The sequence below is a fragment of the Malus domestica genome, chromosome 15 (genome assembly GCF_042453785.1).
Source record: "Malus domestica chromosome 15, GDT2T_hap1".
Lineage (NCBI taxonomy): Eukaryota > Viridiplantae > Streptophyta > Magnoliopsida > Rosales > Rosaceae > Malus > Malus domestica.
Genome location: NC_091675.1, coordinates 23,707,525 through 23,733,499, shown reverse-complemented (window position 1 = coordinate 23,733,499; position 25,975 = coordinate 23,707,525). Strand labels below are relative to the sequence as shown.

The following is a 25,975-nucleotide window of genomic DNA, read 5'->3' as shown; positions in this document are numbered from 1 at the left end:
GAAAGAATAACCACGTTTAATTTTCAAACTGCATACCAGTTTCGTTTAGTTTCAAACTCCCACAACCTTTTATCATAACTTCCTAGTTGCATTTCAATATATGAAAAACAGACAGAACTAACCCTTTGTTCTATGTATGCTACCGAATGGTCTTTTTCTCTTCGAAGGCCGCTTTGACAGTTATATGCACAACTTCTGTAATTGAACCACCTTTCGGGGAAAGAAAAATGAAGAAGAAAAAGAAAATTTTTAAGAACCTACCGAATAGTATCACCACAAAATTTGCAAGGCTTGAAATGATCATATATCTGCAAAGAAACAAAGAGTACCTGTACAGCAATAATGGAAGTCATTCAAGAACTCAACAATTTGCAGAGGAGTTGTTGAAAGAAAAAACATACCTGTAAAGAATTAAGATCAGAAAAGTTATTAAAAGAAAAAGTAAAGAAACCCAACTAGATACAGGTAAAAGCCCTGAAAAATTGATTACCAAAAAAAACCCAATTAGATATTAAGAGGGAAATCCCAATCAATTCTCCACTACTTGGGATCGTTATCATATTCATCTTTGAAAATAAGCTGTTGTATCAAAAGTCCGAATGTTTGAAGGCATAATGTTTTGCTGACATAAAGATCAATAGAAGATGAACCACAGAGAGTAATCTCACTAACTCTAATTGTAGATAGTAAACTGAAATTATGCAATACAACAATCTGAAGCCAAGCCAAACAAAATTAAAGCACAACCCAAGGGAAACAAAATTAATTAAAGCACAACCCAAAGGAAACAATTAAAGTACCTAGAGTTATGCGCGTGCGAAAAGTTTTTTTTAGATCACAAATTGTCTTCAAGGTCATTTAATATATAGTTGCTTTTTTCTCAAGTTTCTTTGGCGGAAGCTTGGAAATGCTTCCTTTATTGAAGAGGAAATTAAATTAGTGAATTAGTTGATTATGAACTAAAACCATAAAATGGAGAAATTTTTAATTGTGACGGGAACACGGATGGTGCACCACGTGTTTTTATGTAAGTGTGGAAAATTTTAATTTGTAAATTATTAACCTTTTAACACACATATCCCACCATGTATATAAGAACACGTGGTGTAACGCCTCATGTGACGGTCATACTGAAAAATCTCAACACAAAATGAAATGAGGCAACCCACTCACATTTGAAACATGGCCGACAATTCAACATGATGTTAAAAAAAATCCAGATGATGTTAATTTGCTGCAAGAAGTACATCAAAATTATTAAAAAAATTAATTGAATGCAAATATGTGATCAAAATTGAAAATTGAGAGAGAATGAAAATTTAAGACATGAATTACTAACCAAATAAAAATTTCAATTTTTGGAAAAGAATTTGTTCTAAAAGTGATTTACGCCCTAAAATTCATAACCATCTATTTGTATGAAAAATGAAAAAAGCAAAACTGAAGGGAACTGGTTGGATTAATTGGAACACTGCGTCTGCAATTTCATTGATCCTTCTTCCCTATGCGAAGAAGAAATCAAACAGAGTATTACAACTTTGAATTTAAACAAAAAGTATTAACAGAATTTAAACAAATTTACCATTTGAAGTTGGACTCTTCAAAAAGCTTACCAGGCCCGAGTTAATTAATAAGTTAAGCTTTGGAAAAGTTAGCTCAAACTTAAGGTATTATACTGGCTCCAATTGCTCAAACAATCACTTATTTAATAAAACTGTGTCTTCGGATTTTCTACATAAACAACCACTTGCATTTGCAATTTAAAATAAATAAACAAAAAAGGGATAGAGTTTGTGAAAATTCAAGAAGATAGTATTTGGGGTTGGAGGTATCAATTTCATCAGGGGTTCGAAAAAGTCCGATTTCCTCCCAATGACGCTGCCATCTGAGGTTGATTTCATGGAAAGAATAGGGCCTCATCACCGGTTGCTGGTTCGGTTTCTGCTCCACCACTCCATTGGCTTTCTCGGCATCGAGTTCCTTGGAAGCTTAAATTAAAGCGCACGATAGGAAAAAGAATTAAACACCAAAAATACCAAAGAGAAGAGAAAGAAAGTGAAGAAAAATACCTGAGAAATCGAACAATTCAATTTTTGCCTGACGGAAGAAACAGAGAAACCAAAGGCAACTGCTCATAGTAGTTTCAAACACCACCAGGTTCATCTTCCAAGGCAAAAACTGAATGGGTAATTTTATTAACACCCCACAATCTTATGAAAACACCCCACACTTTCATTTTTTCACATGAATTTTCTCTTTTACCCCTATTTGAACTAAATTAAAAGACTCCACAATCTTACAAAAACAACGACGTCCTCCACTATTCCACCCCAGAAAATCTGGAGCAAAATACCAACCTCTCACCATGGCACCATATCCTCTCTCTCTCTCTCTCTCTCTCTCTCTCTCTCTCTCTCTCTCTCTCTACAATCCCAAGAAATTGCATGTACTTCTTCTACCCTATTTGGAATTTTGGATGGTTGGTAAAGTTTGGCAACAGGAAATTTGGAGACGAGGTGGGCGAGTTTGAGTGTTGGACGACAGATTTTTGCGACGGAGGTGATGGGGCTGAAGGGTTATCCAATTGGATGAGTTGAGGTGATGGGTTGTTACCAACTGCATGGGAGTTGTCGGTCATGCGATGTCAACGACGGAGTTATTCAGAGGTAGTGGCTGTATAAATGGGGTTGTTTGCTGTTGACTTTTGCACGAGGGTGGGGGTGTATTTAGAAAAATGAGGGACAAAGTTGGAATTTTAGAGGAATATTTTGGATGTGGGGTGTCAATAAAACAACCCTTAAATCGCAATTTCAAACAACACCACGTTCATCTTCCAACACCACGTTCGACCTCAACTCCTGTGAAGTCGCAGGTTTTTGTCTTTTTTCTTTAGATTATCTGAGTTGTTTTTGTACCAAAATGCCACGTTGTTAGTTGTATTTTTTTTGTTTTGTTGGTTGTGGGGTGGGGGGGGGGGGGGGAGGGTTTAGTTAAAAAAAAAAAATTGTGAAACTTGAGACACAAAACTTGACTTCTGAATTCCAAATATTAGAGATTATAGATAAAGAAAAGAAGAAAAAAAAAATAGGACTTTTGTTTCCTATGGTGCGATGTACAACTCCTCACCGTTCTTTCATTCGTCAGCATGAAACTGGTTTTGTTAAGCTCCAAAAGGATAAGTGAAATATTTGAGCATTGTAATTCTCAGAAGATAGAATCAAAGATTTTATGAATGAATTTTCGTTTATATGGTTAGTTATATGTGGGGATGAACTGATGTTAGGCAATGTTTCGGGCTATTGGGATTGGGTTCTCTAGTTCGCTTCCAGCAACTGCTTTCCTTAAGAGCAACTCCAGCGTTGCAAAGGCCTCCTAGGGCAAGTCATTATTGAATAACCTCCAGTGAACAGTAACTGTCTTTAATGAACATTAACTATCTTTTGCATCTCCACTCCTAAACTGAATAGCCATGGCAATAGGCAATAAAATATTAGTATTTTTTATTTTATAAAATAATAATAAATAATTTTATTTGTAATTTCGGATATGAATCAGTCTCATTGTACCACATGTCATTAAATAAGAAATTACAACCTAAAGTATTTGAGAAAATATAAAATTATGGTGTAAGTTGGAAGATAATGATAACATATTTATAGAAAAATTAAATCAATTTTTTTTAATTTTTAGGGTAAAGTACAAAAAACTACCTCAACTATTGGTGTCACGACACTTTCATACCTCATCTTTTAAAATTGACAATGTCATACCTCATTTAACAAAGCTTCGTCCCTCCCCACCCTCTCCTTCCTTCTTTCCTTCCTTACTCCCTCCTCTCCTCTTCTCCCCCATCTACCAGCTGCAACCCGGAAAAAAACGAAGGAAAAAAAAAAAAAACCTACCTTCGTCCCTCCCCCCCCCCCCCGCCGGTGTCATTCTCTCTTCTCCCCCATCCCCCCCCCCCCGCGCCCCGATCCGGTCACATCCCTCACCGCACCAACCCCCCACCCCCCAAGATCCCAAGATCCCCACACCTGCAACTCAAAATCCACCAGCCCCCAACCTGAAGAAGAAGAAGAAGAAAAAGAAGAAAAAGAAGAAAAAGGAAGAAGAAGAGAGAAGGAAAGGAAAAAAAAAAGGAGGAGGAGCAGTTCGTCCGTCCCCCACTCCCCCCAACCCAACCTCCAGAAGAAGAAGAAGAAGAAGAAGAAGGAGAAAGAGAGGGAGAAGAAAAAAAAAAAAAAAAAAGAAGGAAACCAGTTCGTCTATCCCCCCCCCCCAACCCAACCTCCTGAAGAAGAATAAGAAGAAGAAGAGAGAGAGAGAGAAAAAAAAAGAAATAAAAAAAAAAAGGAGAAACCCAGCTCGTCCGTGCAGAAGAAGAAGAACAATAAAGAGAGAAAAGAAAAAGAAAAAAAAAGATATATATATATATTTTAACTTTTCTTCATTATTTTAATATTTAAAAAATATTAAATGATTTTTTTTTAATATTATTTTATTAATCTTTTAATAGAAAGTAGGGTCTGAATCAAGTCACGTCACCATTTAACTGATAAATTAATGGCCAGGCTAACGGAAGGTATGACATTGGCACAAATTCGTAAAATGAGGTATGACATTGTCAATTTTAAAAGATGAGGTATGAAAATATCGTGACCCCAATAGTTAAAGTAGTTGTTTGTACTTTACCCTAATTTTTAATTTTTTTTTCGAATTTTTTTATTTACTTTTTGTTTAATCTTTTACTTTTTTTAATAATTTTTTACATTTTTTTAATAATTTTTTACATTTTTAATAATTTTTTTTATATTGTTTTATTAATATTTTTATTTTTATTAATTTTATATTGTGGCTGACTTCACCCTGAAGTCAGCCATTCATCACTTGGGCCTTAGGCTCTCGGGCAATGGATTCCCGCTTGGCCTGTCTATCGGGCCTCCCCCGAGCCCCATTGCCCGCATGGGCTGGAGCCAATTGCTGGGGCAATTGGGTGATTAGAATCGCCGGTCCATCAGGCTAAAGAGCATGCTAGACTTGCTCTAATTGGGTCTTGAAGGATGGACTTTGGACGGTTGAGTAGGTGCGTCTACACTGCTAGTCTAGCATCTGCTTTTGATACAAATTTGAAAGTAAGGCTTCTACATGTGTCATGGAAAGAAATTTTTTTTTTTAGTCGAAGTTGTTATAGTAAAACTCCGCCTATGTAAGTTTATCTTACATTGCCGGTCCCAAGCCTGGGTAAAGGAGGAGGGGGAGGGCGTCAGGTAGTCGACAGCCGGCACTCCACAGTTACGTCGAATCCTTATGAAAATGAATTCAGAACGAAATCGCGCTAAAGCTAGGGCGTCACCCGTAAGTGGCGCGCTGTGTGGCCCGAGCACAGTGATAAGTGAGCAAGGGTCGCTGTATCTCCATAGGCACCCGAATGCAGTGTTAAATGAGCAAGGGGGCCATAGAAACTTCTTTTCGAACGACTCCACTCAAAGTTGTTTGGGAGCATATGCACCTATCAACTTTACACGGGACACACAAAAGAAGTACTTTGATTCCATTGGACGGGGGAGGGTGAAGAAGCTAGGATAGAAGGGTAAAGTTCAGGAGAGTAGAATGCGTTTAGGAACGTGGAATATATAAACTTTAACGGGAAAATCTATGGAAGTAGTGGAAGTTATGGTGAGGAGAAGGATAAATATTATGTGCCTACAAGAAACTAAGTGGGTTGGTCTTAAGGCAAAGGATCTAGAAAACTCAGGGTTTAAACTTTGGTACTCGGGCATAAATAGAACGAGAAACGGTGTTGGCATCATCGTGGACAAGACCTTGACACAAGATGTTGTAGATGTCAAGAGGGTAGGAGATAGAATCATGGCAATCAAGATTGTAATAGGACAAAAACTTATCAATGTGATTAGTGCGTACGTACCTCAAGTAGGGTTGGATATGAGTTCGAAGGAGAAATTTTGGGAAGACCTTGGAAACTTGGTGCAAGGAATTGCTCAGACGGAGAAGTTATTTATAGGAGGAGATTTAAATGGACACGTGGGCAGGGAGACAGGCAACTATGGAGGTTTTCATGGTGGCCATGGTTTTGGGGAGAGAAACGAGGATGGGGAAGCTATCTTGGATTTTGCAATGGCATATGATCTCTTCTTAGCCAACACCTTCTTTAAGAAGAGAGAAGAACATGTGATCACCTACAAGAGTGGGTCGTCAAAAACACAAATAGATTTTCTTCTAATAAGGAAAGGGGATCGTATAACTTGTAAGGATTGCAAAGTTATACCAGGAGAGAACGTGGCTAATCAACATCGCTTATTGGTGATGGATGTACATATCAAAAGAGTGAGAAAAAAGAACAAGACTTGGAAGTGCCCAAGGACTAGATGGTGGAATCTAAAAGAAGAAAAACAAGTCATTTTCAAAGAGAAAGTAATCACCCAGTGTGTGTGGGATAGAGAGGGGGAAGCTAGCCAAATGTGGGATTCCATGGCTAGTTGTATCCGAAAAGTAGCAAAAGAGGTATTATGAGAGTCCAAGGGCTTTGCCACACACCAAAAGGAATCTTGGTGGTGGAATGAGGAGGTACAAACAAAGGTGAAGGCTAAGAAGGAATGTTGTAAAGCCTTATACAAGGATAGGACCGATGAAAATGGTAAAAGGTATAGAAAAGCGAAGCAAGAGGCGAAGAAAGCTGTGAGAGAAGCTAAGTTAGCGGCTTATAACGATATGTATAAGCAACTAGATACCAAAGAAGGAGAGTTGGATATCTATAAACTAGCTAGAGTAAGGGAAAAGAATACAAGGGACCTAAACCAAGTGAGGTGCATCAAGGATGAGGATGGAAAGGTTCTTGCTACAGAGAACGCGGTTAAAGATAGATGGAGAGGTTATTTTCATAATCTTTTCAATGAAGGACATGAAATGAGTGCTTCTTTAGGGGAGTTGAGTAACTCAGAAGAGTGTAGAAACTACTCTTTTTATCGTCGAATCCGGAAGGAAGAAGTGGTTGTAGCTTTGAAGAAGATGAAGCATAGAAAAGCAGTAGGCCTAGACGATATACCAATCGAAGTGTGGAAAGTTTTGGGAGAGACATGTATAACATGGCTCACTGACCTTTTCAATAGGATTTTGAAAACGAAGAAGATGCCAAATGAGTGGCGAACGAGCACTTTGGTGCCTATCTACAAGAATAAGGGCGACGTACAAAATTGCATGAACTATAGGGGTATTAAGCTAATGAGTCATACAATGAAGCTCTGGGAGAGAGTCATTGAGCATCGATTGAGGCAAGAGACACGGGTTTCGGAAAACCAATTCGGGTTCATGCCAGGGCGCTCAACCATGGAGGCAATCTATCTCTTACGAAGATTGATGGAAAGATATAGAGATGGGAAAAAGGATTTACACATGGTCTTTATAGATTTGGAAAAAGCGTATGATAGGGTTCCAAGAGACATTCTTTTAAGGATTTTAGAGAAGAAAGGAGTACGAGTAGCATATATCCAAGTTATAAAGGATATGTATGAAGGAGCAAAGACTGCCGTAAGAACTCATGAAGGACAAACCGAAAGTTTTCCCATAACTGTAGGATTACATCAAGGCTCATCCTTAAGTCCTTACCTTTTTGCGTTGGTAATGGATGAGTTAACATGACATATTCAAGATGATATTCCTTGGTGTATGCTTTTCGCAGACGATATAGTGTTGATAGATGAAACTCAGGAAGGCGTAAATGCAAAGCTTAACCTTTGGAGAGAAGTGTTGGAATCTAAAGGTCTTCGCCTAAGCCGATCAAAGACAGAATATATGGAGTGCAAGTTTAGTGCAAATGGAAGCCAAAACGAGTTAGGGGTGAGGATCAGAGATCAAGAAATACCAAAGAGCGATCGTTTTTGTTACCGAGGATCTATCTTGCAAAAGAACGGAGAATTAGATGGAGATCTCAACCATAGAATACAAGCTGGATGGATGAAGTGGAAGAGTGCATCCGGCGTGTTGTGTGACCGCCGTATGCCACTGAAGCTCAATGGAAAATTTTATAGGACGACAATAAGGCCGGCGATGCTGTATGGCACAGAATGTTGGGCGGTGAAGCATCAACACGTACACAAAATGGGTGTAGCGGAGATGAGGATGCTTCGTTGGATGTGTGGGCACACAAGAAAGGATAAGATTAGGAATGAGGATATCCGGGGTAAAGTAGGAGTAGCCGAAATTGAAGGAAAGATGAGAGAAAATCGGTTACGGTGGTTTGGACATGTGCAAAGAAGGCCTACTGACGCTCCGATTAGAAGATGCGACTATGGGACAGAGGTTCAGGGCCGAAGGGGTAGAGGAAGACGTAGGAAAACTTTGGAATAGACTCTAAGAAAAGACTTAGAGTACTTGGATCTAACGGAGGACATGACACAGGACCGATCACAATGGCGTTCAAAGATTCATATAGCCAATCCCACTCAGTGACTTGGATTTTCCAAGTCTCCAACCGAGAAGTTTTCCTCACTCGGGAAATTAAGGGAATACTACCTCAACCTACATGCTCCACTCACAAAGCTTCAACATACAAACTTCAACAAAAGAAAATTCAGATAACTTAGCGAAGAAGGCTTTGGTGTATTTAACACAATACGTTGAAATGAAGGAAAGCTATTTATTGATATCCCCGATAAGTCACAAATATGTACATATACATGAGTCAAAATAAACAAACAAAAGGGAGCCTTCACAAAGGTTGCTTACGAGAAGTCTCAGCAGTCGGTAGAGCCCCAGAAAGAACAGGCACTGGAGGGGGATCATTTGGAGCCTCAGTACTGGACAGAACCCTAGAAGGAGGAGGTAGCAGAGGTTGATCATTTGGAGCTTCATTACGCGGTACAGCCCCAGAAGACGAAGGCAATAAATGCCTTTGAAACAAACCCACAAATCTCTGATGATCAAGTAAAACCTGACCATCAGATTCCTTCATCTGGTCAAGCTTCCTCTTCATGTTTGTAGCATAGTTATGTGCGAGCCAGTGCAACTGTTTATTCTCATGCTTGAGCCCTCTAATCTCCTGTTTGAGACTCATCACTTCAGCCACCAATGATTCAACTTGGCGGGTTCGAGCAAATAGGCGTTGGGCCATGTTAGACACAGAACCTGCACACTGAACACTGAGAGCCAGAGAATCCTTAACAGCCAACTCATTAGACCGTTTGAAAAGTAGTCTGTTATCTTTGGGAGTGAGAAGGTTCCTGGCCACTACCGCAGCGGTCATATAATTCTTCATCACGGAATCCCCAACGGTAAGATGACCAGTAGGGGAGACGAAGGATGGGCGCCATATGTTGTCTGGAGAAGGCGTGGCTGCCTCTTCAACAAGGTTCAAGTCAAAACGACTGTCGGATGAGCCAGACATTTTCAAAGGTGTTGAAGAGAGAAGAGGTCGGACAAATCAAGATCTTAGAAGTGCAAGAATGGAGCTTCTACTGGTGGAGATTCAATTGTGCTTTGGAACTTAATGCCAGCCTCTATAAAAATCTGCACTCGACGGAGCTTCAGAAATCGAAGAGGCGTTTGCTTTCTCAAAAGCTGGGCTGCTCAGAGACCACGAGACGTTTGCTTTCTCAAAAGTTGGGTTGCTCAAAGACCACGAAGGCCGATCTCAGAAATCGAAGAGGCGCTTGCTTTCTCAAAAGCTGGGCTGCTCAGAGACCACGAGGGACGATCTCAGAAATCGAAGAGGCACATACTTTTCTAGCCTTGTCAGCACCTGTCAGCTTTGTGGAAATTATGGGCATTATGTCGAAGATTTCTGGTGAAGTAGAAAGCACATGAATCTTACTGTTCAATCACCCACTTCCCACACGCAACATTAGCTCATGGGTACCACAGATAACTTTGCCAAAGTTCTCTGACAAAGTTGAGACACGTGAAGCTTGCAGCTCCCACTACACCACTCTGACCAAGAAGGGTAAAAGAATAGCAAAGAAACAGCACTAACAAAGTTTAGACACATAAATTTTGAAGGTCTAGCTACCATATTATTACCCACAAGGGTAAAGGAACAGTACCACTGCTGGATAATCGGAAAGTCCTTGTGTGTTAACCTCTGTGCTTCGTGGCAAGATAGACTAGCAAACATGCCCAACCTTTTCTCACATTCGAGAAAACACTCCCAACAAGATTGCTTGCTCCAAAATCGAAGAGGCACCGCCCTCCGAATCTCGAGAGTCAGACTCCCAACATGATTACTTTCTCAAAAATCGAAGAGACACCGCTCTCCGAATCTCGAGAGCCAGACCCCTAGCAAGATTGCTTTCTCAAAAATTGAAAAGGCATCGTTATCCGAATCTCGAAAGCCAGATCTCCGACAGGATTGCTTGTTCGAAAACCGAAGAGGCACCACTTTCCCAACTTCAAGAGCCGGATCTCCTTGGATAAAGCTTGTCTGTAATCTTTACACACAACATCAGCTTTCCAGATACCACAGACAACTTTTTCAAAGTGCTCTGACAGAGTGAAAACATGTGAAGCTGGCAGCTCCCACTACCGTATTATGACCAAGCAGGGTAAAGGAATAGCATTACTACTTATTGTTAGGGAGACTCCTATATATGTTGACCTCCATCCCCAACAGACAGGCAGACCTGCAAAAATGCTCAACCCTTCCTCATATCTGAGAGGGCACTCCCAAAGAAGCCTTTCGAAATATTCAGCTTTCTTTCCCCCCGATAATACCTCTGCAAACAAGCTATACTAGAGCAAGAATATCTCATATCATCAGGGTTAAAAGCAAGAGTATCCCATATCATGTTTTTTCCCTGTCTTTTCCTTTGGCCTTGTTCTTACCTGCAAGACAAGGAGAAAGAGAGCAATCAGTCAACACTTGGAATCAAGCTTCCAGTCAGGAACTGACTGCCTGGAACCCCTTACTTGATTACTTACCTGGCATTGCTCTCGAGTACTCATCTTCAACATCTTATGCTTCCAGGGAAGATACCGCATCTGCCTGAGGAACATATAGGGCAAGTGAGAAGGATACAAGGAAGCATGTGGAGACAAGCGTAACAGCACACGTGCCGATACATCCACTACTCTGTCAAAAGCAAAAGTATCACATATCAGCAGGGTCGAACGTACTATAGATTTGATGGACTTGTTTTGACCCTCAAATTCTTCAGTCGACCTTATACTCTGGAGGAAACCAGAAAACCCTCCAGCCCAGTTCAAGAATAAGCCTGTGGAAAGTTACTTCTTCAAAAGCAAAAGTATCCCATATCATCTCTTCTCATTTTTCTTCTCTTTATCCTTCATGCTGCCTGCAAGATAGGGAGAATGTGAACAATCAGCCGGAACTCGAAATCAAAGTTCTGATCTGGGACTGATTGCTTGGAGCTCTAATTGCTTACCTTGTCTGTCACCTCTTTCAGCAGATCCCCTAACTCGGCGACTTGAAGGACTCCTACTACATGGTTTGTATCGCGCTTGACCAAGCCTGAAATTACAAGTAAGTTTCAAGTGAAATTGATATATTACCTTGTGCATCTCCACCAGTTAAAGATACCACCCCTGGATGGAGGAAGAGTACTTCCAGAGAAGATACTACATCTACCTACGAGACAGATAAGGCAAGTCAAGACGATACCACACTCCGGAACTTAGAAGTTTCATGATTACGAGATCATTCTCCCACAATATTTCCTAATGTCATTTGTATTAAATCATTCACTTGTACTCACTAAAAGAGAGCTTGAACCTATGTACTTGTGTAAACCCTTCACAATTAATGAGAACTCCTCTATTTCGTGGACGTAGCCAATATGGGTGAACCACGTACATCTGGTGTTTGCTTTCCTATCTCTATCCATTTATATACTTATCCACACTAATGACCGGAGCAATCTAGCGAAGATCACAAAAAGCGACCGTTTTCGCTACCTAGGATCTATCTTGCAAGAGAACGGAGAATTGGATGGAGATCTCAACCATAGAATACAAGCTGGATGGATGAAGTGTAAGAGTGCATCCAGCATGTTGTGTGACCGTCATAGGTCACTGAAGCTCAAGGGAAAATCTTATAGGACGGCAATAAGGCCAGCGATGTTGTATGGCACAGAATGTTGGGCGGTGAAGCATCAACACGTACACAAAATGGGTGTAGCGGAGATAAGGATGCTTCGTGGGATATGTGGGCACACGAGAAAGGATAAGATTGTGAATGAGGATATCCGAGGTAAAGTAGGAGTAGCCGAAGTTGAAGGAAAGATGAGAGAAAATCGGTTACGGTGGTTTGGACATGTGCAAAAAAGGCCTACTGACGCTCCGGTTCGAAGATGTGACTACGGAACAGAGGTTCGGGGCCGAAGGGGTAGAGGAAGACCTAGGAAAACTTTGGAAGAGACCCTAAGAAAAGACTTAGAGTACTTGGATCTAATGGAGGACATGACACAAAACCGAGCGCAATGACGTTCTAGGATTCATATAGCCGACCCCACTTAGTGGGAAAAGGCTTTGTTGTTGTTGAAGTTGTTATAGTAAGGTATTTTGGTGTTTGAAACAAAAGTAACCTCTAGTCTCAAAGTAGTGTGAATATTGAGTGCTTATGATTTAGAGTGTGATGTTATGAGCTACAGTACATCACTGATTTACTGTTTTCTCATTTGATAGAGAGTTCGATTTTCAACATGAGTGCTATTTACTTTGAGCATTGAAGTTGAGTTGTTGACACCCGTATTTCCTCAATACTTGTTGGTTTTGGCATCCGAAGCGAACATGGCAAAACAAATAAGCTTGGCTTGCTATCTAGCGACTGGTGTAAGAACTGAAACACTTTCTCTGGCTTACTTTTATAAACCTTCCATTTTGAGTCAGTGTTCTTCCTCTGTATTATCAGTCTGCTGTTCATCGAAGTTTTGCAATAGACTACGATCTTTCCTACAAATAAGTCCCTGTTAATTATCTTTCATATAATTGAAAATTAAAACAGAACATATTTTGACTGCTGGGATGATTTTCAGATTCAAACGGTTGTGCTTTGATAACCTTGGACTTTGGCCTGCTGCACTGTTAAATATGTTGTTCAAGAAGAACCAAAGGTTCTCTTTCAACTTGTGTATCTGGAACTAATGATTACTATACTTTTCTATTTATTTGATGCCTTGAAGGTTATGATGATCGGTGCATTTTCTTAGCATGCTTTTCTCAGCCATTGACCTTTCGGGAATATATCAAGGGCTTAAACACGTCCATTTACAAACATTAACTAAGGTGTATATGCATCATTACCCTTTTTCAGAGGACTAAGGAAGTGAAATGTCCTGAAAGATACTGTAATATCACTGTCTCATTTTTGCGTGGTTCTTGTGTTGGGGAATCAGGATAGACTCGAAATTCTACTAAATAATTGGATCGAGTTAGGTTATGTTCCTGCACCTGCACAAGTAAAGAGGAAGGACCTGGAACTAACTGCTGACGTTACCATGGGTTCGTTGCTTGCACCATTAAAATGAATCTATCCTGATTCATTTGTGCGATCATTTGCTGTGTAGGCATGCTATATCCGCAAAGCCCTTCTTATAAATAAGTATAAGCGGGAGACCATGGTAGATGCCGGAGATGCATTAGACTCAGCTCCCAAGGAGTGGTCTAAATCGGTTGGGGAGTGCAAGCGCCGTGCACAAGGCAATATCAACGTGTTGACCCAACAAATTATGACGTTGGGTTGGGCTGCTAAAAATATATTATTGAGCGCGTAAGAACAGATTCGGTACAGTTGTGTAGATGACTCAAGATTCCGTATATCATACATCCTTGTTTTTTCCCCTTCTTGGCCTTCGGTGGTTTCTCCTTCGTGGCATGGAGAATTTTGGGGATCATACAGAAACTCAATTGTAACTATCCTGTAACGGATTGTTTTACTTCGATTTTGTGTATTAGATAGATGTAGGGCGGGGGATGAACGAAGAGTAGAACAAACCCGCATCTGCATCGGTTATTTATCAGTTCTTTTTCTTCTCACGTGAAAATCTTGAAGCTGCAGGGCAGGTGAAAGGCAACCATCTTTCTGTTGCTCATATACAAACCATTATATTTACAGTGGAATTGATCAATGTCACACAAATGTATAACGGATTTACAAGCCTTTTCGGTTTTGACATCAATTTGAATAGGAGCTTGCTTCGGTGCTATAGACCGAATAATCAAAGCCAAAATTGGCCCTCTCTTCATCCCACTTTAAAATCTCCCTCGAATATTTAAGAGCTGCATCGACACTATCCGGCTGCAATCCCTTCACCACGGAAACGTACAATTTCTTCCCGGTTAGAGAAGAATAGAGCCTCTTGAACTTTGCTGCAATGTAGTGAGCTCCTAAATGACCCAATGAGGGGCTGCTGTTAATGTTGTTGCTGCTCGTGTTGCTACTCGAGCGATGACGACTCATCACTGGACGAAAATCTTCAAACCACTCACACTGATTTAACGGTACCCGTTCTACCTTATCCTCAAATAAATCAAACTTGTTTAGAATCAAGAGGAAGTCCATCTGTTCGAAGGTCGGATGAGTAACAATGCTTTCAAAGAAATTCCTGGCCAGCAACATCTTGTTATTGAAATACCCATTCCCATCAGCAGAGAACTGATCATAGTCGCTCAAGGACACGCAGAATATGACCATTCCAACATCTTCAAACATCTCTAACCATTTACAGTTTTCTCCAAGTCCTCTTGCATTTACTCTAATAAGTTGGTACCTAAAAAGCAATGAAATAAAAGAAAGGTTAATCACCAGTCAAACCCCTGAAAGCAAGAAAGGAATATGTCTCAGTGACCCGTAAAACTGAGAATTAGCCGTCAACTCAAGTTCGACAATACCAAGGAAACAAACAGCATATATCTATGTTACACTGTTAGCTTTAATAACTTGAGTTTTCCAAGCACCTAATCTATTTGCTTGCATAATTTTTACCACACTTATCCGCACGGGAGCTTTAGCGATTACGATTAATATTAATAAGCAGCTCCGATCCACTTGATTGTGCAATATACAGGTGAACGTACCTAAGCAAAGAGTCATGCTGATCACTAGTATTGATGGTATCTTCAGATTCTGAGTTGGGAAATGAGAAGTCCACACAAGCAAGCCCATTAGATGAAGTGACACCTTCAGCATATAGGATGTCTAGATCTGTGGGCTCGTAGTCTATTCTTAATATGTCAACAGCCTGAAAAGCGAATGAAGACCGGGTCCATTAGATTAAGCAAAAGATAGTACTATGATTACTATCGACCAGTATTGAGTATCATGCAAACAATTTACAAGAGTTAAACAGAGGACACAGAACTTACCCTCTCTAGGAAATAAGTAGCAACACTAGGTAGCATTTCCAATTCCCTTCTCCGCTTGTATGTGGCCTGAATGGCTGAATCATTCCACAATTCCTCAACTAATGGTGCATATTCACGAGTAGCAGCTGGAAAAATGGCTTCCAGATTGCCTGACACCATAGTCTTGAGAAGCCAATCAGAGAACGCTTTCAGCCTCGGACCAACGGAGTAAAGAGTTTTGTCATTGTTCCCTGTTGTTAACCAGCACACAATTTCTCTAAGCAATATATCAATTTCAACATGGTTATTCTGAATGAAACCCTCTCCAAGTACGATGCAGACTAACCAACCTGACTAGTGTAATTATAATACACATAGCTAATCAATCAATGCAAAAGGAGAGCTGAAGTGTAAGAAGTTACATTAATTAATAATCTTCTGTCAAATACCAAGTGCTACATAACTTTTGTAACTTGTTTGATATAAATATCTTGTACAAATTGATATCTAGTGTCATTCCTCTATATAATTCAATTTCCCATTCTGAACAACATAAACAGAGGTTATGCACATGCACACATGTATCGAGCAAAGAAGATATGGAAAAAGTTGTACAATTATATAGACTCATACCATTGGCATCTGTTTGACTGGAAGAACATTTCTTCCTCATCCCATCCAAACATTCCTCTTCAAAACGCTCACGGCCCTCAAGAAGTATACCAAGATAACCATACACATTACTCTGTATTTTACATTTGATATTTTCACGCTCATCCTCCAAGAAAGGGACAGCTTTATATAGAATCTTGGCCTGGAACAAACATTCATATGTGAATGGTTAGGATTTATATTTGGCAGAGAATAAGAATTATATTCTGAAATACCAGATACGACTTAGAACTGAAAACTCGGTACAAACTTGTTGGCTAAGAAGTCCATCCCAGTCAAGCCATCTTAATTCAAAGACTCATTGACTATTCTTTTCTAGTAAGTGTGCTTATATGCATGCAATAAATCAATTCAAAACCCCATTTAAATTAACAAAACAATTTTTAGCAAGTACACTTCAACAATATCAACTGCATATAACTTATAAGGCAGAAAGCTTGAACTAGAACTTGTTTTCTCATCTGAGGTAAATACAAAAACTAGATCTTTAAGAAGAAGAAATGTAATTAATTATACACCAACAAGGTTTTTGCTATTACAGCATCCACAAATCATTATGATTAGGAACCAGACCTCTAGTTCCTACATACATGTGATACACATAGGTTGATGCGGATATATGATCTATCTCTTGAAACTTGAAACTTGAGGCATCAATTGTTCATTCAGCTTCCGAATTTACTATTGATTAGTCATCTTTGCATAAACAGAATAGAAACGATAAGAAGGAAAATTAATTTCAGATAAAATGAATCACCTGTTTAAATATAGTACTTGTTCCAGAACCATTACATCCAACTAAAAGAATCTTCTGAAGAATTCTCCGCTCAATGTAATCAGGGACAACCCTACTACCCACATAGTTGAAGGATTTTCCACAAGGAGTTGAAGATTTAGAAGGGACTGGTAGTGACAAGGCAGCACAGACAAGCTTTGTTCCAGCCTGAAAAAGTGATTAATAGTAGTTTAATATACATGAAAACTTAAACAAGCAAACGAAACATAACAATGCAAGTATTCTCGGAATCCATACCTTGCCCCATATGTATCCTTTAGTATTTTTCTGGCCCTCCTCTTGGTATGACCCATCTTCGTTCACCCAAAAATGTGGGTTACCAGCACATTGAACCCCAGCCAACTGCAATGTTCAACAAAAGGTGTTAATGAACCCTGCATATTAACCAGTTGCAACCTGCAGCAACAATTTCATATGCCTAGCAAGTCCATCCAACCTGCAACATCCGAAGCTCAACTTTGGTAATTTCCCGGCCATTTATGTAAACCTGTGTGTTCCCATTGCTAGCATTTGCCTTGATGGGACCCCCAACACTGAGATGGGGACTAATGATCTTAGAAGGCTTCTGCCCTTCCTGTTAAAATTCGACAACACCACGAAATTTCACAAGGGTGTTAGCACACTGAGGAAACAACAAGAAACAACAAAACAAATCTAAGTAAACCATATTCACCTTTCCCCAAAGACCAGAAACTTTATCATACCAATAGTTTCCTGGTTTTAATTTCTTCGGCGGATTAGGGCAGGTTTGTAATAGAACCAGCTCCTCATGACAAAGAGGCTGTCCATTAACACAAATATAATCGGGGGGCAGCTGATTTGCCTCACAAAATTTTTCGGATTTCATCACCTGTCGAACCTCCAAATCATTCAACAGCCGCTTGAGCATTCTAGAGCACTTCCCCAAGCTCCCTCTTTTCGACTCCTCAATTGGAAACCCAATACAAGCCACACATTTTCGACCTTCGGGCATTGATCCCATTGCTCTAAGCACACAACTACTACAATACTTGGCATCACAAACAATGCAAACCTCCTTCTCAGTAAACCTCGTCCCCTTCAAACATCGGTAGCACGCCTTCTTCTTCCCTTTGCTCTGAGGCTCCCGCTTCGCCTGCACAACCTCAGCCTCGTCTTCATCAGCCCCATCATCCGACTCAATGTCCCGAAAAGTCACCACCGGCGGCCGCCGTGCATCATAATCCAAAGCCTTACTGGATGAAACACGAGACGACGGATAGTCCAAGCTCAAAACCGACTCCGTGGAGACCCAGTCCAGCTCAGGTTCTGGCCGATTCGAATCACTGTTGAAGTCCACACTCTCCTTCCCGTCACCAATCACATCGGAAAACTCACCCGACCTGTTATTCAACCCGTTCGAAAACTCCGACGGGCCGGAGCTGCTCAATTCACCGGACAACGCACACCCAGCCACACTCTCCACACCAGTCTCCTCAAATCCAATCACCGACGTCCGTGAAACAGTCGATTCAGAACCTTCCAACTCCTTCGTGTAATCCTCGCTGCCCCGATCAAAAACGGAAGTCGGAGACACCGTCGAGTTCGACGCCTTGAGCTCTTTAGAGAACGTTGCGGGCGCAAGCACCGGCTGGACCACCGGAAAGGTGAGCTTCTCGGGCAGCGCAACCCCTCCGACCACCGCCGCCACTGGAATTCTGTCGACGTTGATAGGAACCGCCCGAGGAAGATCGTAACTGACCGCAGGACCCTTGTACTCTATCGCAAACGAGTACTGGGCGCCGTCGTCGGCGCCGGAAGGCATTTTGACTGCAGAATCGAGCTCGGAAACCCTAATTCGAACGAGAGAAGCACAGAATCATCTGTAAATTCAGCTCGGGATTCTGAGATTGCAAATTCAGAAGGCAATGGCTCGGTGGGGGCTTGATTCGAGGAAATGGATTGGAGAAAAATGGAGGAGGAGTGGAAAGAGTAGAAATTGGAGGGGATGTGGGTAGCGTTTGGGGAGAAGGAAAATGTGATGGGAAAGTGAGGGAAAGTGACTGGGCGGAGAAGTGAAGAAAAATACAGCGAGCTGGTTTTTCTGGATTGGAATCTTTTTTGTTACTTTTTTTTCTTTTTGGAGCTTTTTTGGGTTGGTGGGGAGGCGTTGTGGGGTCCAGTTTTGGGGTGCTTTTGTCTTTTTGTGACGTGGTGTTGGTATCGGAGAGGACCACGGAGGTTATTATGGACTTTTTAGTTTTTACTGTGCCGATCGTCTGCTTTGGCGGAGTTGCAGCCAATCAGATTTGGGGGCGTGGAACTGGATTTTGGATTCTGCGAGTTCCAGTTGAAATTAATGAACTCGCCTGGAATGAAATCTCCCAACAATAATGGGCTGGCTGTTTTCTGGGTGCAGCCATTTTTAAGATTATGGACCAAGGTTATAAAAGATATTAGGTCATCTCCGACCGATGATTGGTCAGATAGTTCGTTTTAACCTTCTGACTCTTCAAGATTCTCCAATATATTAATATTTTAATGAACAGTACATGGTCATATTTGCCTCCGCCTCCAACCGATGGCCAAAGGGCCAGATGGCTCGTTTTAGCCCTTTCATAAAAAACCGTCTCCAACCGAGGGCCAAAAAACCATAGGGCCAAACATAATTTATTATTTAAAGCTACTACTTAAATGTTTTTAAAAATGTTGTTTAAGTTTCATGTTATATAATTTTTATGTTGGTTAATATTATTTAATGTTGTTTCATATTGTTTAATGTTGTTTCATGTTACTTAATTTAATTTAATGTTGTATAATGGCTTAGGAAGTTATAGGAAAATAAAATAAAATTTTAAAAAAATATGAAACAAATTTTGTGAAATAGAAGTTATAGGAAAAAAAAGGAATTTAAAAAAAATATGAAACATATTTTGTGAAATAGAAGTTATAGGAAAAAATGGAATTTAAAAAAAATATGAAATAAATTTTGTGAAATAGAAGTTATAGGAAAAAATAGAAGTTATATGAAAAATTTTGTAAAAATTTTGTATAATGGCTAGTAGCCGTTGCATTAGAATTTTTTTCTTAAGAAATCATGTCGGTTATAACCGACAGGAATAACAAAACATTAAAAAAAAAGATAGCCAGCCCTCCAGCCCTTTCCGATTCCGTGGGGCCCTCCCAGATTCCAGAGCCATCTGGCCTAGCCCTCGGTTGAAGACGGTTTTCGGGCTATTTTCGGCCTTTTGGACTCTTCGGTTGGAGATGGCCTTAAGTGATAGTCATGAGGCCAGTCTGGGCCTAACGATTAAACGAATTTAAGCAAATTTATTATATATTGTAAAAATAATTTTAGTTATACTTAAAAAAACACACACACACAATTTTATTGGGATATCTAAATTACAAAATAAAACGACATATTAATTATATAGTATTAGAACATATTAAAAACATAGGGAACAAGCAAATAATAAGTATTCATCTAAGTATTTAACAAGTCTTACATTTTATTGAAATATTAAAACCCAAAATGAAAGTTATCGATTTTTAGTATCAGTGAGAGTTGCAACCTAGGCAGGCTAGGTGGAGGCCTAAGTAGGTCTAGGCGCACTTTCTTAATTTTCAAACACATAAAGACTATCGGGGTAGTGGCCAACCGTCTAGTGCATAGATGAAATTTTTTAGAACAATGTTAGGGATATAATAGTGTCCATGAAGAGTCCTAATTTTAAGAATAGTTCCCTTAGTATTTCTCATATAAAATTACACAAATTATCATTATATTTAATGTATTAGTTCTTATATTAATATTTCATAATTTTTAAAATCTAGCAGATAAATGTTACATCAATTTTTTTAACAAATGATATTATTTACAATAACGATGGGGGAATGGGCTAAGTTTTACAATAAGCTAGCAATATTGTGGATGTTACACCATTTAGGGCGTGATATAAATTTTTTTTTTGAACAAACAATATTATCTATACTAAAGGATAGGGGTGGGCTTAGCCTCATAATGGACTAGTAATAATGTGGTTGAAATTCGCCTTTGACGAACTAGAGACCTCTCACTTACAAGTGAAGAGGAATGGAAAAGGAATACCACTAGACTATAATATTAGGTAGCGCAAGTGACATAATTATATAAAATGACAAAAATGGACATAGTAGTATGAGTGAGGGTGACGACAACAGTGGTGGGGACAATGGTAATGGTGGTGGTTGCAATGGCGGTGCAGTTGCGGTTGTGGTGATGGTATTGGTGGTGGAGGTGGCGGTTATGATGGTGGTGACAATGGTGGTAGTAGCAGTTGTGGTTGTGGTGATAGTGGTGGCAGTTATGGTTATGGTGGTGATGGCGGCGTAGTGGTGACAATGATGGTAGTGACGGTTGTTGTGGTCACAGTAGTGGAGGTTGTGGTTATGGTGGCGGCGGTGGCAACAGTGATGGTCGGGGGTGGTAGTGGTCACTTTATTATCTAAGAGATAAAATGTGTGTAGAAGGGTAAATATGTCATTTCAAAAAATTAAATAAGGTATTACAACATTGAAAATATTTATTAAAGGGTCTACTCAGTTTTTCATTAAAACAACTTTCAAAAGCAACCTACACACTGCTTTTAAAAATTGTTATTTGAATACCATTGCTTTTAAAATAAGTAAGATATTTTACGTATGACGTGACATACATTTGGTATGTCTTTTGATCCTAATTTGAGGATGTACCAACCCACTAGGACATTCGCGGACATTGGCAGCAGGTATGTTGTCCCTAATTTCATGGCTCCTTCGTGACTCTTTTTTAGTTTTTTTACACATATTCTTCGACTTAACTTTGAATTTAACACTATTAAGTTTTTATATAATTAAATAATACAATAAAACTGAAAATTTAACAAACAAACAAAAATAAACAGCAACCTCCGGAACAACCCTAGCCCCGCAGCAACCAAAACCAATTTTTCCCACCATTCAAGTCGGCTGCAATTGCTCACCGCCGGCGAAGCTCATTTTTTTCTCGTTTTATCTCTATCTTCTTCTCTACAGATATCCTCCGACGAAGCATTGATTAGATATCCTCTTTTGCATCTCAAATACCAAATTTGGATAAAATATATGTTCCTTGACGTGTTGAATTGATCACGATCTAGTGCGGAACTTGAAGAGAAAGAGCGAAAGGAAGCTTTGCCGGAAGTAAGGAGGAGCGACGGCGGTGATGGGTTTGTGTGGTGCTTAGGGATGGGCAACGGTTATGGTGAGCCGGTAACCGCGGTTATTTACTTATAACCGTTTATGTTTATACCCGCTTAACCGTTTACCCGTTGGGTAATTGCATAAACGATTATATTCATACCCATAACCGTTTATAAACGGTTAACCATACCCATAATTGTGTACCCATTTAACCATAATCGTTTACCCATTTAACCATAATCATTTACTCGTTTATCCGTTTTTGATCCCGTTTATCCTTTTTTACCCATTTACCCATTTTTCACTTGTCTACATGTTTTTTTTTTTTACAACTTGAAAATTATAAAAGAAAAATTTATTATAATTTTCGTTTTTTGACAATTAAACACTATTATAGGTATATTTTAACATGCATTTTCATATTTTAATCATTTAAATTCTCATACAATTTCAATACGAACGATATTTTAAATTTTAACTACTGTATGTGATGCCTTTGTAAAGTGGCGGGGAAGTTCCATCCATGCAAAGAACTCCGCATGGTTTGGTGCGTCGGCGCAAGATGTTTGGCTTCAAAATGGCCTTCTAAGTTTTAAGCATCATGAATTCATGGAAGAGTACGAGTGTCCTTTGCAGTCGCCAAGAACCCTGTTATTTGAGCTGTATATATTTGCATGGAAGAGACACTTTAATCGGGGCAAAGATTTCAGCAGGAGATTGAAAATTTAGGGTTTTTAATTTTAAATTTTAAATTTTACATATATTAAATTAAATGGGTAAATGGATAACCGTTATAATCGTAGATAATACCTATAACCGTCCATTTAAATTTCACGGATAAACGGTTATACTCATAACCGTTATAACCGTTTGTTCGTCTAAAAGATTACTCATAACCGTAACCGTAAACTTTAAATAGACGGGTAACCATGATTACCCAAACCCATTGGTATTTTACCCATCCCTATAGTGCTCGGGAATTTTATTTCACTATTGGTTTTTGTAAATATTTAAGTTTTTAAAGTTATAAATAAGGATTTATGAAAGTTTAATAAAAAGTTGAAAACCTATTAGATATTTAGGAACAAAATTGCAAGATAGGAGGTGGGGATTCTCATTTCTTCTTAGGATTTTTCTTTTCTTTAACCAGTGTGTTCCGGATTACAAAATATTTTGATATTTCATAGGAGATGTATCACAATTTGCATTGTGGTGTTTTCATTTTTTTTTTTTTTTTTTAGTAATGCTACACATACCACATTTTGTATACTATATTTGAATCACCTCATTTTTATAGAATTGATATCCACCAATCCAAGTAGGTCTGATCTCTATTAAAAAATAGTACAAATGTGATATACAACATGTGATAAAGTGTAGCATGTTTGTTTCACTTTTGATTGTCGAGTGGTTGATAGTTTTTTTGACAAGCAACGATATTTGATATTTCATTAATCATCCCCAAGATTCTAAAAGACACTTGGCGCTAGTCGGGTGGCGAGCTATGGCCTAGTGCCTAGACGGACTAGACGAATTTAAATAAATCTATTATATTTCGTGTAAATAAATGTCTGTTTATATTATTTATAATTTCATCATAAACTACAAAATAGAATGACTTATATATTATGAAGTATTGGAACATAATGAAAACATGAGGAATAAGGATATATTGTGTGTTCATTTACGTATGCAATAAGTCTCTTACAATTTATGAAGAAAAAAAATGCAAAATAAAAGTTATCTATTTTTTGTCTAAATGAATTGCGATCTAAGTGGATGCCTAGATGGGTCTGGATGGGTGCCTAGGTGGTCTAGGTGGACGCCTTAACAACTCTAGGCGCCCTTAATTAATTTTCAAATGTCTAGGCATTAATCAGGATGGTGGCCAATTTGGTACAATATTCTAGTAACCAAGAAAATGATATGGAGGTGAATTTGCACAAACAAAACAACAATAGTAAATTCCTAAACGGCTACCATATGTACGAAAACTTCACACGCCACCCATACAAACCTGTCACAAAACGATAGATATAACATATTTGTATTGACGATTACAAACGTTCACCGCCGAATAACGAGGCCATATAGTCATCGCAGGAACGAGACCACATAACTCAACGCTCAAAGCAAAAATCAAATACAGCCAGCGTTGCGGCGTGGCCACAACACTCGCTAGACGAGACAATAGAACTTAATTAAACAAGACTAAACTAAACTAAACTAAATTTAATTAACTACTCCGAGAAAGAAGACCACAACATGACACAAAACAATGGAAGGATAAGATACTCAGGCAAAGACTACTAGCCATGACTCTGGACAAATTGGGTATGCAACACCCACAGGTCAAACCGAGGGCTGTAAACGTTGAAAACACAGGCGCTGAAGTTTTCAGATTTGAAGAACTTAAGCGTTGTGACCGCCAAAATAGAGCGGACTAGGCCATGCAACCCCTTAGATGTGCTCGCCTAAGGCTTTGCAACAACAAGATTCCAAAGCGGCGCTACACAGATCTGAGCATAGAAGGCATCGCTGCAATAGATCTAAGCACATAAGGCGCCGCTGCAACAAAAAAAGTCAAAGAGAGTATCACTAAACCAAATTAGTTTGACAAAAGTGGCTCTGACCTACCAACAGCCCCAATCCAAAACCAAATCACAAATCAATCCCCAAATCAATGAAGGGACCTTGAGAAAGGTATAACCTGAATCTGGGTAGGAGACACGAAACCAAGAGATAGCCAAGACAAAAACGGTGAATGGGAAAACGGGGAAAGAGAAGAGAAAAAGTGTAGAAAAAGTTGAGAGGTGAGGAAAAAAGAGGGCGGCAGAGAGGATAAGAAGAGAATGATGAGGGAAAAAAGGAATGAAATGAAAGTTAGGAAGAGATATGGATGGGCTACCACTGGCCCCAGGCCATAGTAAGGGGCCAGCGGCTATGACGACTACGAGTTAGGGTTTGTTAGGGGAGGGAAAGGGGCTGGGTGAGAGAGCAACGAGAGAGAGAGAGAGATTCGTCCTTGTCTCTCCAATCGGGTGGTTGATAGTTGAAATTCTTATTTCATCTCATAAAAATCACTATTGAATATAGTGCTTACTAATAATTATCGGACATCTTATCCAATGGCATACCACTCTTTAACACTAATAATTTGCTCGTGTTAACGACCAATTTTATGGTGTATCCTGAACACGCACTACTACAAAAGTACCCATTAGTATCGGTTTAAAAACCAACAATAAACGTATAATACTGTCTGAAATTAAGCAAAATTCGACAGAAAATATGTGCAGTGACGGATATAATAAGCTACAGAATTGCATGCGTCAGGAAATGAAAAATCCGACAGAAAATACTCTAAAATCGACAGAAATTGTGTCAAGCATAACCGCTAGAGAATATATTAATAAAGAATAAATTAGAGCATTATCTGTCGGATAAAACCGACAGAAAATACTAAAACCGACAGAACTTCTGTCGGATATAACCAACATCAAATTTATTAATAAAAAAAAATATAAACAACTTTCGGAATTATTTCTTTCCCTTTCAAGTTGAGCCAGAAAGAGAGAGGATAGAGACAATTCCTTCCTTCCCTCCCGCACAACGTGGTTATCAACTTACCATCTTCCTCTTGTTCCTTCTTCTCCAACGACCTTTTCCTTCCTCTTCTGTATTCTCACCCACCTTTCCCCTTCCAATTCATTCTTCCACATTCTGTAAATATCCACACATAGAAAGAAGAGAGAAAACAGAGAAACAGTGGCCACCAACAGAGCCTCTCACTTTTCTTCACTCTCATCTGCAATTTTGGGACGAAATTGCACAAAGGATGATAGAACAGCCCTTAAATCAAGCAACGTATCACATCGATGACCACATTTTCTACCTATTCCTAAACAATCCAACTTTAATGTTACGAGTTTGGGATCAAATACGCAACTTCTGTTTACCAATGATACAAAACAAACCAAACAATGTGCAACCAAAGAAAATTAAATTACCTTTTTTGAGACCAGGACAAACATCTTC

General features: G+C 39.4%; 1 protein-coding gene and 1 long non-coding RNA gene across 2 annotated transcripts; both read right to left on the bottom strand.

The window, feature by feature from the left end:
• Positions 1–1,685: 1,685 nt before the first annotated feature.
• On the bottom strand, positions 1,686–2,764 carry LOC139192282 (uncharacterized). The gene is made up of 2 exons (XR_011576330.1): positions 2,070–2,764; positions 1,686–1,988 (listed from the first exon to the last, which is right to left on the bottom strand). It is a non-coding gene; the product is annotated as an uncharacterized lncRNA (long non-coding RNA).
• An 11,265-nt stretch (positions 2,765–14,029) lies between these two features.
• Positions 14,030–19,104, bottom strand: LOC114823670 (extra-large guanine nucleotide-binding protein 1-like). Its single transcript, XM_029099093.2, has 8 exons — positions 17,451–19,104; positions 17,214–17,351; positions 17,015–17,119; positions 16,739–16,924; positions 15,943–16,123; positions 15,331–15,560; positions 15,043–15,206; positions 14,030–14,735 (listed from the first exon to the last, which is right to left on the bottom strand). The coding sequence occupies exons 1-8, from the start codon at positions 18,558–18,560 to the stop codon at positions 14,141–14,143; spliced, it is 2,709 nt and encodes a 902-aa protein (XP_028954926.2). The 5' UTR covers positions 18,561–19,104; the 3' UTR covers positions 14,030–14,140.
• Positions 19,105–25,975: the final 6,871 nt, after the last annotated feature.

What these genes read in the sequence shown, in the direction of transcription:
- LOC114823670 (XM_029099093.2), bottom strand. Translation starts at nt 18,560, where the DNA reads ATGCCTTCCGGCGCCGACGACGGCGCCCAGTACTCGTTTGCGATAGAG. An exon ending in TTGAGCTTCGGATGTTGCAG is followed by an intron (nt 17,120 to 17,213) that starts GTTGGATGGACT and finishes TGAACATTGCAG; the next exon opens with TTGGCTGGGGTTCAATGTGC. An exon ending in CAGCATGACTCTTTGCTTAG is followed by an intron (nt 14,736 to 15,042) that starts GTACGTTCACCT and finishes ATTGCTTTTTAG; the next exon opens with GTACCAACTTATTAGAGTAA.